The 12826-nt window shown below is 39.0% G+C and overlaps 2 protein-coding genes across 6 annotated transcripts in view; one reads left to right on the forward strand and one right to left on the reverse strand.

The window, feature by feature from the left end:
• The window catches only part of LOC120432606 (RNA-binding protein Musashi homolog Rbp6), a 1179690-nt gene that overhangs the window by 890689 nt on the left and 276175 nt on the right, over positions 1–12826 (forward strand). The gene's annotated exons all lie outside the window — the stretch shown is intronic.
• Positions 3139–5753, reverse strand: LOC120432605 (uncharacterized). Of its 4 annotated transcripts, XR_005608086.2 has the most exons (4): positions 5407–5753; positions 3504–5330; positions 3346–3442; positions 3139–3269 (listed from the first exon to the last, which is right to left on the reverse strand). XR_005608086.2 is itself a non-coding variant. In XM_039597851.2 (3 exons), exon 3 carries the CDS (start codon positions 5140–5142, stop codon positions 3607–3609), a length of 1536 nt encoding a protein of 511 aa, XP_039453785.1. In that variant the 5' UTR covers positions 5143–5330; positions 5407–5503; positions 5565–5753; the 3' UTR covers positions 3147–3606. The 4 variants fall into 4 exon arrangements, 2 of the variants coding, with proteins under 2 accessions (XP_039453785.1, XP_052565432.1); XR_008212380.1 differs by having other exon boundaries at positions 3346–5330; XM_039597851.2 differs by having other exon boundaries at positions 3147–5330; positions 5407–5503; positions 5565–5753.

Consider the following 12826-nt stretch of genomic DNA (forward strand, 5'->3'; position numbering starts at 1 on the left):
CAAAATTGACAAAATTGACAAAATTGACAAAATTGACAAAATTGACAAAATTGACAAAATTGACAAAATTGACAAAATTGACAAAATTGACAAAATTGACAAAATTGACAAAATTGACAAAATTGACAAAATTGACAAAATTGACAAAATTGACAAAATTTACAAAATTTACAAAATTTACAAAATTTACAAAATTGACAAAATTGACAAAATTGACAAAATTGACAAAATTGACAAAATTGACAAAATTGACAAAATTGACAAAAATGACAAAATTGACAAAATTGACAAAATTGACAAAATTGACAAAATTGACAAAATTGACAAAATTGACAAAATTGACAAAATTGACAAAATTGACAAAATTGACAAAATTGACAAAATTGACAAAATTGCAAAATTGACAAAATTGACAAAATTGACAAAATTGACAAAATTGACAAAACTGACATAATTGACAAAATTGACAAAATTGACAAAATTGACAAATTGACAAAATTGACGAAATTGACAAAACCGAAAAAAATGAAAAAATTGAGAAATTGAGAAATTGAAAAATATTGAGCAAAAATTGAGCAAAATTTAGCACAGTTTAGCAAAGTTGGGCAAAATTGAGCAAAATTGAGCAAATTAAAGTAAAATTTAGGAAAAGTGAGCAAAATTGAGTAAAATTTAGCAAAATTTTGCAAAATTGAACAAAATTTAGCAAATTGGACAAAATTGACAAAATTTACAAATTGAGTTTGAAAAATACTTTTGATTTCTATTTTTTTAGGTTTAATTGTTGGGATATTTATTCATCCATGAAAAAACGAGAAAAAAATACAAGCGAAGCGAGCGAAGCAAATCATTTGCATAAATATTACTCCAACCGTGTGTGCGAGCACAGCTTTGCGTCTCCCATTCCACAAAGAAAATAATCGCACAAAAGAGCAACCAACTCAGGTGAGAAAAGTTACAGAAAGAAAAGCACTTTTTCACAAGCCTTTGAAGGCGGCGGCTTCCACGCTCGGAAAAATAGGGAAATTGAATACATGCGGCGTTTGGACCGGTGATCTGGAAGATCTACTTTTTCCGGGGGCGTTTTGAAGGGGGCAAGTTGTGGACATGAAAGCGAGAAAAATATTACAATAATTTCTTTCTTTATTTTTTTGTTGAAAGGTGGAAATCGTATCTTTGTCGTTCGGTTTTAGATCAAGAAAAGCTGAGCAAGAAAATGCAACTGATGAAATTTGACTGCTTTTTTCGATTTACCAAATGTTTAAAAACTTAAACGCTAGTAAAAACACATTTTTTGTACAAAAAACGAGCAAAATTACAAGTATATACATGAGAAATTTAATTTCTAAATTAATCCTTAAATAGTGGATTAAAGGAACATCTGGTTAATGTTGAGCATGATTGTCAAAAAATGGGCACATTTAGTGAGAAGAGAACATGTAGTTAGGCACATCTAATTTTAAAAGTATATAACAACAAAGGGCATACCCAGTGAAAAAAAAATCAAATTTGGGGGACAAAAGGGCACATCTGGTAAAAGAAGAGACTTTTTTTCAAAGGATGGGCGCATCAAGTGGGAAAAAGGCACATCTGGTGAAAGAAGGGCTCATTTAATGGAAAAGGGGAAACATTTGTTGAAGGAAGGGCACATCTGGTGGAAAAGGGCATATCTAGTAAAAAAATATATTGAAGGAAGGGCACATCTAGTAGGAAAAGGGCCCATCTAGTAAAAAATATACATCTGTTGAAAGAAGGGCACATCTAGTGGAAAAGGGCACATCTGTTAAAAAATCTTGTCTAAAAATGGCCCATCTGGTGAAATAAGGGCTCATCTAATGGAAAAGAGAGCTCATTTTTTGAAAAAAGGGCACATCTATTGGAAAAAAGGCACATCTGGTAATAAGTAGGTGGACGGAAGTGAAAAGGACATATCTGGTGGATGAAGGGCACATATTGCACAAAAGAGCACATCTAGTATAAAAAGGAAACATATGTTGAAGGAAAGGCACATCAAGGAAAAAAAAAGCAAATCTGTGAAAGAAGGGCACATCTAGTGGCAAAAGGGCACATCTGTTGAAAGAAAGGCACATCTATTGAAAAAGGAGACAATTATTGAAGGCAGATCTGGTGAAAGAAGGGCACATCTAAAGGAAAAAAAGACACATCTCGATGCCTCGGTGCTCTCTTATGCTAACAAGATAGGAAAACCAGCAAGCTTAGTACAAGAGAGCACAGAGGCATCGATCTGCTGAAGAAAGGGGACATTTAGTGAAAAAAGGGCACATCTGTTAAAAAGGGCACTTTTAGTTTTTCTGACAAGTTCGTAAATTAAACTTCTTTAGGCTAGATTTAATCGCAAAATATTCAGTCTCACAACTTCTTCTATGAAGTTCCTTCCCTCGAAATCTCACGTTTCCACGTACCATCCTTAATACTGTTTCACATTAGCACGAAATCACTTGCTCCTTCCCACACGACGAGCCAAAGTGGTAGTGATTCCAGCTGGTAAAATATCACATCGCTGCTGCACCGTTTCCGTTATCGAATCCTCGCTCGGGAAGCCAATGTCATTGATTTCCAATCCACCTGAAGCTACCGCTGCCATCACTTCCGAAGGTAATGAAAAGGCCTGCGAGGGAAAATCGACGCTCCCACCTCCTTCTTCACCTTCACACGTGTGCATAATTTTCCGGCATAAAATTATAATATCTTTTAATACCGCCCCCTCTCCACCCTCAAGACTCACGAGGTTCTTTGCGGCGATGAAAAATGAACCTTCTTGGGCGATGCATCGCGAAAATCGCGATAGGACTCCCACACCTGATGCTCGAGCGAAAATCCAAAAAAGAAGCAGTTCCAGCATTATTGATCCTTTCTTGGGGTGGGCAAACCCCACCTTCATATGGCGTGGGGGGAAAAAAGAGAGGAAAAAGTGTGTGTGAGGTGGTTTAGGTCGAGGGTAACTGATAAATTTGCCGGTCGTAAAAATGTTTTCGAGGATGAGTTTTTGGCTGTGGGAAAAAAGGGCAAAGGTTTTCGTTTCTTTTTTTCTTGGGGAATGAGGGAAAAGCTTGAGGAAAAGAGAGCAATGAAGGATGAAGGAATTTCAATTTGACCTACTTATGGAGGGTGTTGCCGGGCGGATGGGCAACGGGTTAAGGTGATCGTTTTCCGGATTATTAATCGCCGATTCGCCACAAGAAGTCAAACAACTCGGTTGAAGTTTCGTAAGTGGTTTAATGGAATCCATTGGGTTGATTAATAATTTCCTAATAGGAGAGGGGAAACAGTAGGATAAGTATAATACAAAAAATCGCTTCTTGCGAGTAACTAAATCTAACTTACGTTTAATCTTCGTTGATCACTCTTTGTGATTAAATCCAATCATGTCGCAATTAAGCTAAAGAGTTTCTAGGTTAGGCATATTCGGCGCGCGAAACAGCTAGTGAATGTTGGGAAACTGGTTACAAAATTGCCCGAAAACTTATTGTTTAACTACTTACTACCTACAGGCCCTAATAGGGGGCAAATATAGGCCGATCTCGGCATAAAATAATATAAGAAAAGCTCAATTTTACACCGCGTGCACTTTCACTCCGATTATTCTTATAAGTCATCAGCAGGTCGAAGTGCTGACCACTGACGGATCGATCGGTAAGGTACGCGGCGTTCGGGATGCCTCGGTGTGTGTGACTTGTTGGACAAAGGTGCGTGTAGCGCTTGCTGCGCGTAACACTCCCCCCAGGTACACCGAACCTTCGGTCGGTTTACATTCCGTCGCACCGATTGTCTTACGGTTATGTTCTGTTGTCTACGCGGGAGAGCGGGCGAAAAGTTCGATTTCCTGTTGTCGTCTTCAACTTGATCCGTTGAAAGCAGGTACCACGACAGCCGAAGATCGTTAAAAACTGGTTCGCTAAGTAGACCGGATGAGTTCCTTCTTGCGGTCGTCACTTGATTCTTGGTCAGGAGTACTGCACTGTTGGTCCCAAGCTGGTAGGCTTGGCCACGTCGCTTCGAAGATCCGATTTGTTGTTGAATATCGAAGCGTTGGCCCGTTGGTTTGAGACGGACGCGCTTCTTGTTCCTCGACTTCAACAAATGAACTCGTTGTGGCCGGTGCGTTTCCGGCTCCAGAAACAGGTTTGGTTGGCGACGTCGGTTCGATCCGGTGCTGCTGTGGAACTTCGACAGCAGTTCTCCCAGTACCGTTTTGTTGAGTTCTGCGATGTTGAACGACGAATGAAGGCGTAGAGCGGGATGGCAGCAATCTTTGTTTACTTGTGCATCAAATTGTGTTCGTTGTGCTTTGTTTTCAAAACCCGCTCCGTGAAGTAAACAAGACTCGGAGTTGGCATTTTCCTCTCCAGGTTGTCCCTTTCGCGGATTACAGAAGTCGATCGTCGTTTGAAGAAAAATTAGCATCTTTTTTTTGGAAGAGGAGTGGCCAACAGGGACATCTCTGGACAGGGCATTGACGAAATTCGTGGTGGTACCAGGAACGACAAATTGGTCGTGTGAATCCTGATCGATGCTTGTGGGACTTTGTTCCGATGGGTGAAAAGAAATGGCTTTAGGCGGCAAAACAAGTGGTGTGGTTTCTTGTTTTTGGCTGCCGAGCCGCTGTAATCTTTTCCCAGTTGTCCTGCTAGAAGCCATCCTGCCAGCGCGGATGGTTTGTTCGAGCAGCATGTACTCCTCATTAAAGCGTACCCGTTCAGAATCAAATTTCCGCTTGATCTTGGCGTGTTCTTCTTCTAGCCTCCTCAGTTCCAGGTCGAGGGAGGCTCGACGAGACATGCCAGGTACTTCGTTGCGTGATTCGACAGGAACTTGGAACAGGTTGATCCGTGACGGACTTGAAGAAGCTGCAATGTTGGCAGAATTTGCTGCAGCAATTGGCTTCTCACGGATGGCTGCTTGGGAAGTATGGTCCGAAAGCGAGCTTGGTGTCCGGAACTCGGTTGCAGTGCTGCATTTGAGGCTTCTCCAGACTTGTTGCTCGGCTTCGACAGATTTTCCGACGCAGTCGTATTCATGTCCTATCCGCTTGGATTTTGTCCCGTTCCATTCTTGTACGGTAAGTTGCGTACCCACTAGATCGTCAATATTGTCTTGCATGGCCCTGTGGTGGATTGACATGGCTGGATCTGGTCGCGTTTACTTCCATCAGTAAACGAAATTATTAAGATGTTGCCGGGCGGATGGGCAACGGGTTAAGGTGATCGTTTTCCGGATTATTAATCGCCGATTCGCCACAAGAAGTCAAACAACTCGGTTGAAGTTTCGTAAGTGGTTTAATGGAATCCATTGGGTTGATTAATAATTTCCTAATAGGAGAGGGGAAACAGTAGGATAAGTATAATACAAAAAATCGCTTCTTGCGAGTAACTAAATCTAACTTACGTTTAATCTTCGTTGATCACTCTTTGTGATTAAATCCAATCATGTCGCAATTAAGCTAAAGAGTTTCTAGGTTAGGCATATTCGGCGCGCGAAACAGCTAGTGAATGTTGGGAAACTGGTTACAAAATTGCCCGAAAACTTATTGTTTAACTACTTACTACCTACAGGCCCTAATAGGGGGCAAATATAGGCCGATCTCGGCATAAAATAATATAAGAAAAGCTCAATTTTACACCGCGTGCACTTTCACTCCGATTATTCTTATAAGTCATCAGCAGGTCGAAGTGCTGACCACTGACGGATCGATCGGTAAGGTACGCGGCGTTCGGGATGCCTCGGTGTGTGTGACTTGTTGGACAAAGGTGCGTGTAGCGCTTGCTGCGCGTAACAGAGGGAGAACCCGGAGGATTTGGGAGGGGGTTTTCGAGAATTTAAGACGTAAGTGTCTTCCTGAGCCTGGAGGCGAGTGGGATTTTATCTTGAGATCTGGTTCCTTACGGCATATGTGAAGGAAGTTTTTGATCGAAGTTGATTTGTTTAAATTGAAGACTTTCCCTAACCCGTTGAAAAGGGGTGGAGAGTTGAGTTTGTTGCATGTCAAAAACGATTTTCAATTGGAGACTAGCAATTGGAGACTTGCAATTGGAGATTTTCAATTGGAGACTTGCAATTGGAGACTTGAAATTGGAGACTTGCAATTGAAGACTTTAAATTGTAGACTTGCAATTGAAGACTTGCCATTGGAGATTTTCATTTCGAGACTTGCAATTGGAGACTTGCAATTGGAGACTTGCCATTGGAGACTTTAAATTGGAGACTTGCAATTGAAGACTTGCCATTGGAGATTTTCATTTCGAAACTCACAACTGATGACTTTCAATTGGAGACTTGCAATTGGAGATATTCAATTGGAGACTTGCAATTGGAGACTTGCATTTGGAGACTTGCAATTGGGGACTTGCAATTGGATACTTGCAATTGGAAACTTGCAATTGGAGATATGCATTTGGAGACTTGCATTTGGAGACTTGCAATTGGAGACTTGCAATTGGAGACTTGCAATTGGAGACTTGCAATTGGAGACTTGCAATTGGAGACTTGCAATTGGAGACTTGCAATTGGAGACTTTTAATTGGAGACTTGCATTTGGAGACTTGCAATTAGAGACTTAAAATTGTAGAATTGCAATTGGAGACTTGCAGTTGGAGACTCGCAAATGGAGACTTGCAATTGGAGACTTGCAATTGGAGACTTGAAGACTTGACATTGGAGACTTGCAATTGGAGACTTGAAGACTTGACATTGGAGACTTACAATTGGAGACTTGCATTTGGAGACTTGCAGTTGGAGACTTGCAATTGGGGACTTGCATTCGGAGACCTGCTTTGAGATTGTGAATTGGAGGCATGTAATTTGAAAAGACTGCAATCTTATCAGCATAATAACCAAACAAATCTCAAGACTTATGATTGCAGTGAGTTCCACGTAGCAGCAATCACTTCCACCCCTTTTTCGGGCAATTACACGTGCAACGACTTCGCCCTAAATAAGAAACTTTTCTCGCCGCCGTCTTTCCCGAGGGGGCGTCCAAGGACGGCAAATAAATCGTCCTTCCGAAAAGCCACTTTTTGGCCTCGTGAGCTCGTAAAAAGTGCCCCATCAGCCCTGCGCTTCTCGTCGTCCTCGCGCACTTTTTTCATTCGCCCTTCTGGCGTCGGATAAATCCTTATTATTTTCCTTTACGTAATTATCACACTCTTAAGATTTTTATTATTATAATTCGAGTCAGATCCAGAGAGCGCGGGAAAAGCGCCCTCGTCCAGATCCTGGGGGGATTTTTTCGCTGATCCCTTTCCCCATCTCCCCGCACAGATCTTGAGGGGTTCGTTTGCGCGCGGGAAACTTCTTTTTTCCGAGAGCATTTATTATGACCCTCTCCACCCGCCTAACCAAATAGCCACAGGTCCAGAGGACGACGTGCTCGAGCTTCTTTTTTTTCTTTGCCGGGCCCAAGCAATAGTCCGCGACATCCTCGCCATCGACAGAACAGACGCAGCATAAATTTAATAAGAGTTTCTTTCGCCCAAGTGCGACTGGGTTCTTATCTTGAGCAGATTTTTTTTCTTCTTCTGCGTTGCTGCAAGGAGCTTCTTCAGAAGAAAAAAATCGCGAGAAAACTCAAGGATATGCGTAAGAGGGTAAGGCCCTCCACACTGCAGTTGGAGGGTGGTCCTTGTCGAGATTTTTCTCGCTGCGAAAACAGGGCACGTGGAGGCGTCGTAAAAAAAATATAATCAAACCTTTAGGCTGGCAGATTTCGTGGCGTCGTTGTACTTGAAGATTTGTTTTGCAAGCTCTGGAGATTTTTTTTTAGAATTTTGAAGGTGTACCATCACTTTTTCAATGTATTCCAATGAATAAAAAAGTCTACACTGCTTCTAAACTGTTTAAACAGTCTAAAATCGCAAAATTTTCAATAATATTTAGTTGTTCTGTTTCAAAAAAACAAAAATCCGCAATTATTTGAAGTCTCCACAAAAGTCTCCACACATTTTAAAATCTCTACACATATCTAAAACTCTACAATTTGTATGTCTCTAAACATTGCTATATCTTCACAACTATTTGAAGTCTCCACAAAAGTCTCCACACATTTTAAAATCTCTACACATTGCTAAATCTCTACAATTATTAGATCTTTAAAAAGCTTTCAAGTGGTTTAAGTTGAGAACTGATTTATCCACTCTTTAAAAAGTATTCATTTTTTTTTAATCTCTACACCTAACTTTTCTGCTGCTTTGAAATTCAGATTTTCTTTTCTAGATTTTATCAATTTTCAAGAAAACTTAAACCTTTTGGACATTTAAGAACCTTTCTCACTCGTACTCTTCAGTCAACCTGACAGACTTCCAGGAAATACTACCAGACAATTGCAGACGTTATTCAAATACAAGAAAAAAGCGCCAAGAAAATTCCTTTCCCCCGTCGTGTCCATTCATCTTGGGAGAGAGCTTCTTATTTCTCCGCCCGGCCCAACCCCGGAAGCAAGGTTGATCTCTTTAGCACCGAGCACCAAGCTGCTTTATCGCGTGCACCATTTTTTTTTCTTTATGATTATTTATTTACCTAATTCCTGTGCTTTTATTCACGCAAACAGAACAGCGCAGCTGAAAATGAGTTTCTGGTGCAGCTTTTTTTTTCTCTTGGAGAGTCTCGGCTGGGATTATTTGCTGGCGTGTCCTTGCTCGGAAGCAGCAGTTTTCCCATGGCCAGTCGGGGTACCAACCACTCTTTGAGGGAAGGTTTATTAATCGCCGGTTCTATTTGTCCAACTGCGCTGTTGGGGACAGTGCGCGGTTGGGCTGGAAGGTGGTCCTGAAGGAAGTGCTTAATTCTTTAATAGCATTCGAAATGAGTGAAGTGGTGGAGGAATATTTTGCGTGAAATTTTTAAAGTGGTTGGACTTTAATTCAATTTATGTAGTCTCGATATAGATTTTTCAGAAAAGTTTGTAAATAAAAGGTGAAGAGCGGGAATTCTCTGGACAAATTTGTTTTACTTTAGATCTACAATCTAATCATACAGATTAGCAACATAATCATTTAGATCATCAATCTAATCGTTAAGATCAACACCTAGTCGTTTAGATCTACAATCTAATCATTTAGATCAACAATTAAATCATTTAGATCTACAATAGGATGCCAAAAATATGGGACTTTTTTTTCAAAACCTCGCTCTACAAGCTGAATTTTGCTCCTTGACCTATTCTAGGACTCTGGGCCAAATATGAGCAAAATCGATCATCATTTACCTATTGATAATCGGAGGTGAAGTTTGTGTGGAAAAAATCGAAAAAAATATGGAAAAATATTCTTATTGAAAATTAAATGCTCTACAATTTTGTAGAACATACCAAAGCTGTAAAACTCGATCCTGAAAAGTTATTCATTTTTGTATGAAAAACCAATTTATCACCAACTTCAGGCTCGGGTATCAATGAGTTAATCTTATCCAATTTCACTCAAAATTTACATAGATCCTTAAAATAACCCAAAAAACCGTTTTTCGCTTGTGGAGCAGATCTACAGTCTAAATATTTAGACCAACAATCTAATCAATAAGATCTACAATCTAAATATTTAGACCAACAATACATTCACAATTCCTAACCCACTTTTATTTTCTTTCTCTTTCTAGGTAAGTGTCGTCAACCGAAAATCAACACCAGCTCAATCGACTCAGCTGAGCCACTCCCTCAAAACGAATCCTCCCCCTCTTAACAGCTGTCAAGGAACCGCTAATCTACCCCTTTTCCGAGAACCAAAAAAAAAACGCCTGTAAATATGCAAAGAAATGAGCGCAGCAAAAAACACGCACCGCCAAAAAGGTATTTGCTCAGCCCGTTGCTGAAATTTCAGCAAATTTGCGTTCGGCCAAGCCACCGCCCGAGAAACCAGCGGGATTATGCAAAGTCAACATTAGAGTTCCGTGGTGTGCGTAAGTTTGGGTGTGTGTTTGCAGATTCTTGTAACGTACACTTGCAAACATGTGGATAATGGGTGGGAACAGTGAAAAAAAATATTACAATCCTTTCATTTATATCTACAATGTAATAATTTAAATAATAATCGACAATTGAAATACATAGATCTACAGTAGGGTGCCCAGAAAAAATGACCCCCTACTCCACAAGCGGAAAACGGTTTTTTGGGTTATTTTAAGCAACTGTGTAAATTTTGAGCGAAATTGGTTGAGATCAACCCATTGATACCCGAACCTAAAGTTTGTGAAAAAAATGCTTTTCATACAAAAATGACTTTTTTAAATCGCTAATAACTTTTCAGGATCGAGTTTTGCAGCTTTGGTATGTTCTACAAAGTTGTAGAGCATTAAATTTTCAATAAGAATCTCACTTTTGGGAGTATTTGGATGGAAGTAGCGCACCGTGCAGACCAAACCGTAAGAAACATGGGGTTTCCATACATTTTTTCGATTTTTCCCATACAAACTTCACCTCCGAGTATCAATGGGTTAATGATGACCGATTTTGCTCATATTTGGCCCAGAGTCCTGAAATAGGTTAAGGAACAATTTTTAGCTTGTGGGGCGAGATTTTGAGAAAAAGTCCCATATTCTGGGCACCCTAATCTACAGTCTAAATATTTAGATCTACAATCTAAATACTTAGATCTACAATCAAAATGCTTGGATCTGCAATCTAAATACATAGTTCGACAATCTAAATACTAAGATTTACAATCTTAATACTATAATCTACAATCTAAATACTTGGATCTTCAATCGAAATACTTAGATCTACAATCTAAATACTTAGATCTACAATCTAAATACTCAGATCTACAATCTAAATACTTAGATCTACAATCTAAATACCTAGATCTAAAGTCAAAATACTGAGATCTAGAATCTAAATACTCAGATCTACAAACTAAATATTTAAATCTACAATCTAAATACTATATTTAGATCTACAATCTAAATACTATATTAAGATCTACAATCTAAATACTTAGATCTTCAATCAAAATACTTAGATCTTCAATCAAAATACTTTGATCTATAATCTAAATACTTAGATCTATAATCTAAATACTTAGATCTACAATCTAAATACTTAGATCTACAATCTAAATACTAAGATCAACAATCTAAATACTTAGATCTACAATCTAAATACTTAGGTCTTGAATCTAAATACTTCGATCTACAAACTAAATATTCAGATCTACAATTTAAATATTTTGATCTACAATCTAGATACTTACATCTACAATCTAAATATTCAGATCTACAATCTAAATACTATATTTTGATCTACAATCTAAATACTTAGATCTACAATCTAAATAATTAGATCTACAATCTAAATATTTAGATCTACAATCTAAATACTTAGATCTACAATCTAAATGCTTGGATCTACAATCTAAATACATAGTTCGACAATCTAAATACTTAGATTTACAATCTAAATACTATAATCTACAATCTAAATACTTAGATCTACAATCTAAACACTTAGATCTACAATCTAAATGCTCAGATCTACAATCAAAATAGATAGTTCGACAATCTTAATACTTAGATCTACAATCTATATACTTAGATCTACAATCTAAATATTTAGATTAACAATCTAAATATTTCGATTGGATATTTCGTGGCGCCGTTTTACTCGAAGATTCGCGATGAGTTTTTTTTGTAATTTGCTTTAAATTTTTTAATGTGATCCTTAACATTTTTCAAGGTTTCCAATGAAGGCTAAATCTACACTGTTTCTAAAATATCTTAACTTAACAAAATATATACATATATATATTTTTTATTTTTATTTTAATTTTTTTTTTTATTTTTTTTTTTATTTATTTTTTTTTTTTTAATCTTTTTTGTTTAATCAAATCTAATTATTCAAGTCTTACATTTTGAAGTCCGTCCTTGAGGTATTGCTTTCAAACCTACAATTCTTTAACAATTTCCGTCAAATCTTACACAAAATTTCCCACAGTGCACCCTCGTTAAAGGGGTGGCAGTCACGTGTCATCCTCCCCTCCCCCTCCTCAAAAACAAACCTGCTTGCGGTCGGGCAAGATTAAAAATGCTACCAACGCGCTCGATGTTTGCAGCAGCAAGAAATAATGAGCTTTTAGAATTTTAATGATTATGTTAACACAATGTGTACGACGACGACGACGCTGCTTGCTGCTTTTTGCGTGATATGACGAAGCTGTGTTGTCTTTTTCTGAGGGGAGGAAACACCCATCGTCAATACGTCAACCGGAGGAGCAAGTTTCACCACACACCGAACACCCGACGATTCTGACTGAAATATTAATATTTTGTTTTGTCAGTGGAAGTTGGGACGGGGGGTTGGTGCCATAAGTGATCGGGGCAGATTGCAATGAATACACACATCGTCTCCCCTCAGCTTTCGCACTCCTCACCATTTTCGGGGTGAAATCCTTTTTGCCTAACTTCGGGCGTTCCCTGCGTGGTAAGATGGGGGGTTAAATGTATGCATATCAGCATTCGAAGCATGTACGCGTCGATCTTGTTGGTTTTGTATGTTTGATTCGAGCCTGCTCTCCAGAAAAAAAAATCGGATACAAGAGGAAAAACTTTGCCGTCTGAACCCATTTTGCTTTGTGGTGAAGCTGGGTTTGAGCGGGGGAAATGCTCATCAAGGATCCATTCTCCACCACGAGCGCGTCAGAATTCTTTTCTCTAGTACTAAGCCGCAATGGATGTGCTCCAACTCTTTCCAGGTTGGAGGAAAATAAGTTGAAGCTTCATTTGCAGTCATGGACGTGTTCTGGATATCTACCTAGCAGCACTCTACAAATGGAACCGGGATGCAGATATGGGATCTGATGAGACATGGTTTTGTGGCGTTGGCCAC

The sequence above is a fragment of the Culex pipiens genome, chromosome 3 (genome assembly GCF_016801865.2).
Source record: "Culex pipiens pallens isolate TS chromosome 3, TS_CPP_V2, whole genome shotgun sequence".
Taxonomy (NCBI): domain Eukaryota; kingdom Metazoa; phylum Arthropoda; class Insecta; order Diptera; family Culicidae; genus Culex; species Culex pipiens.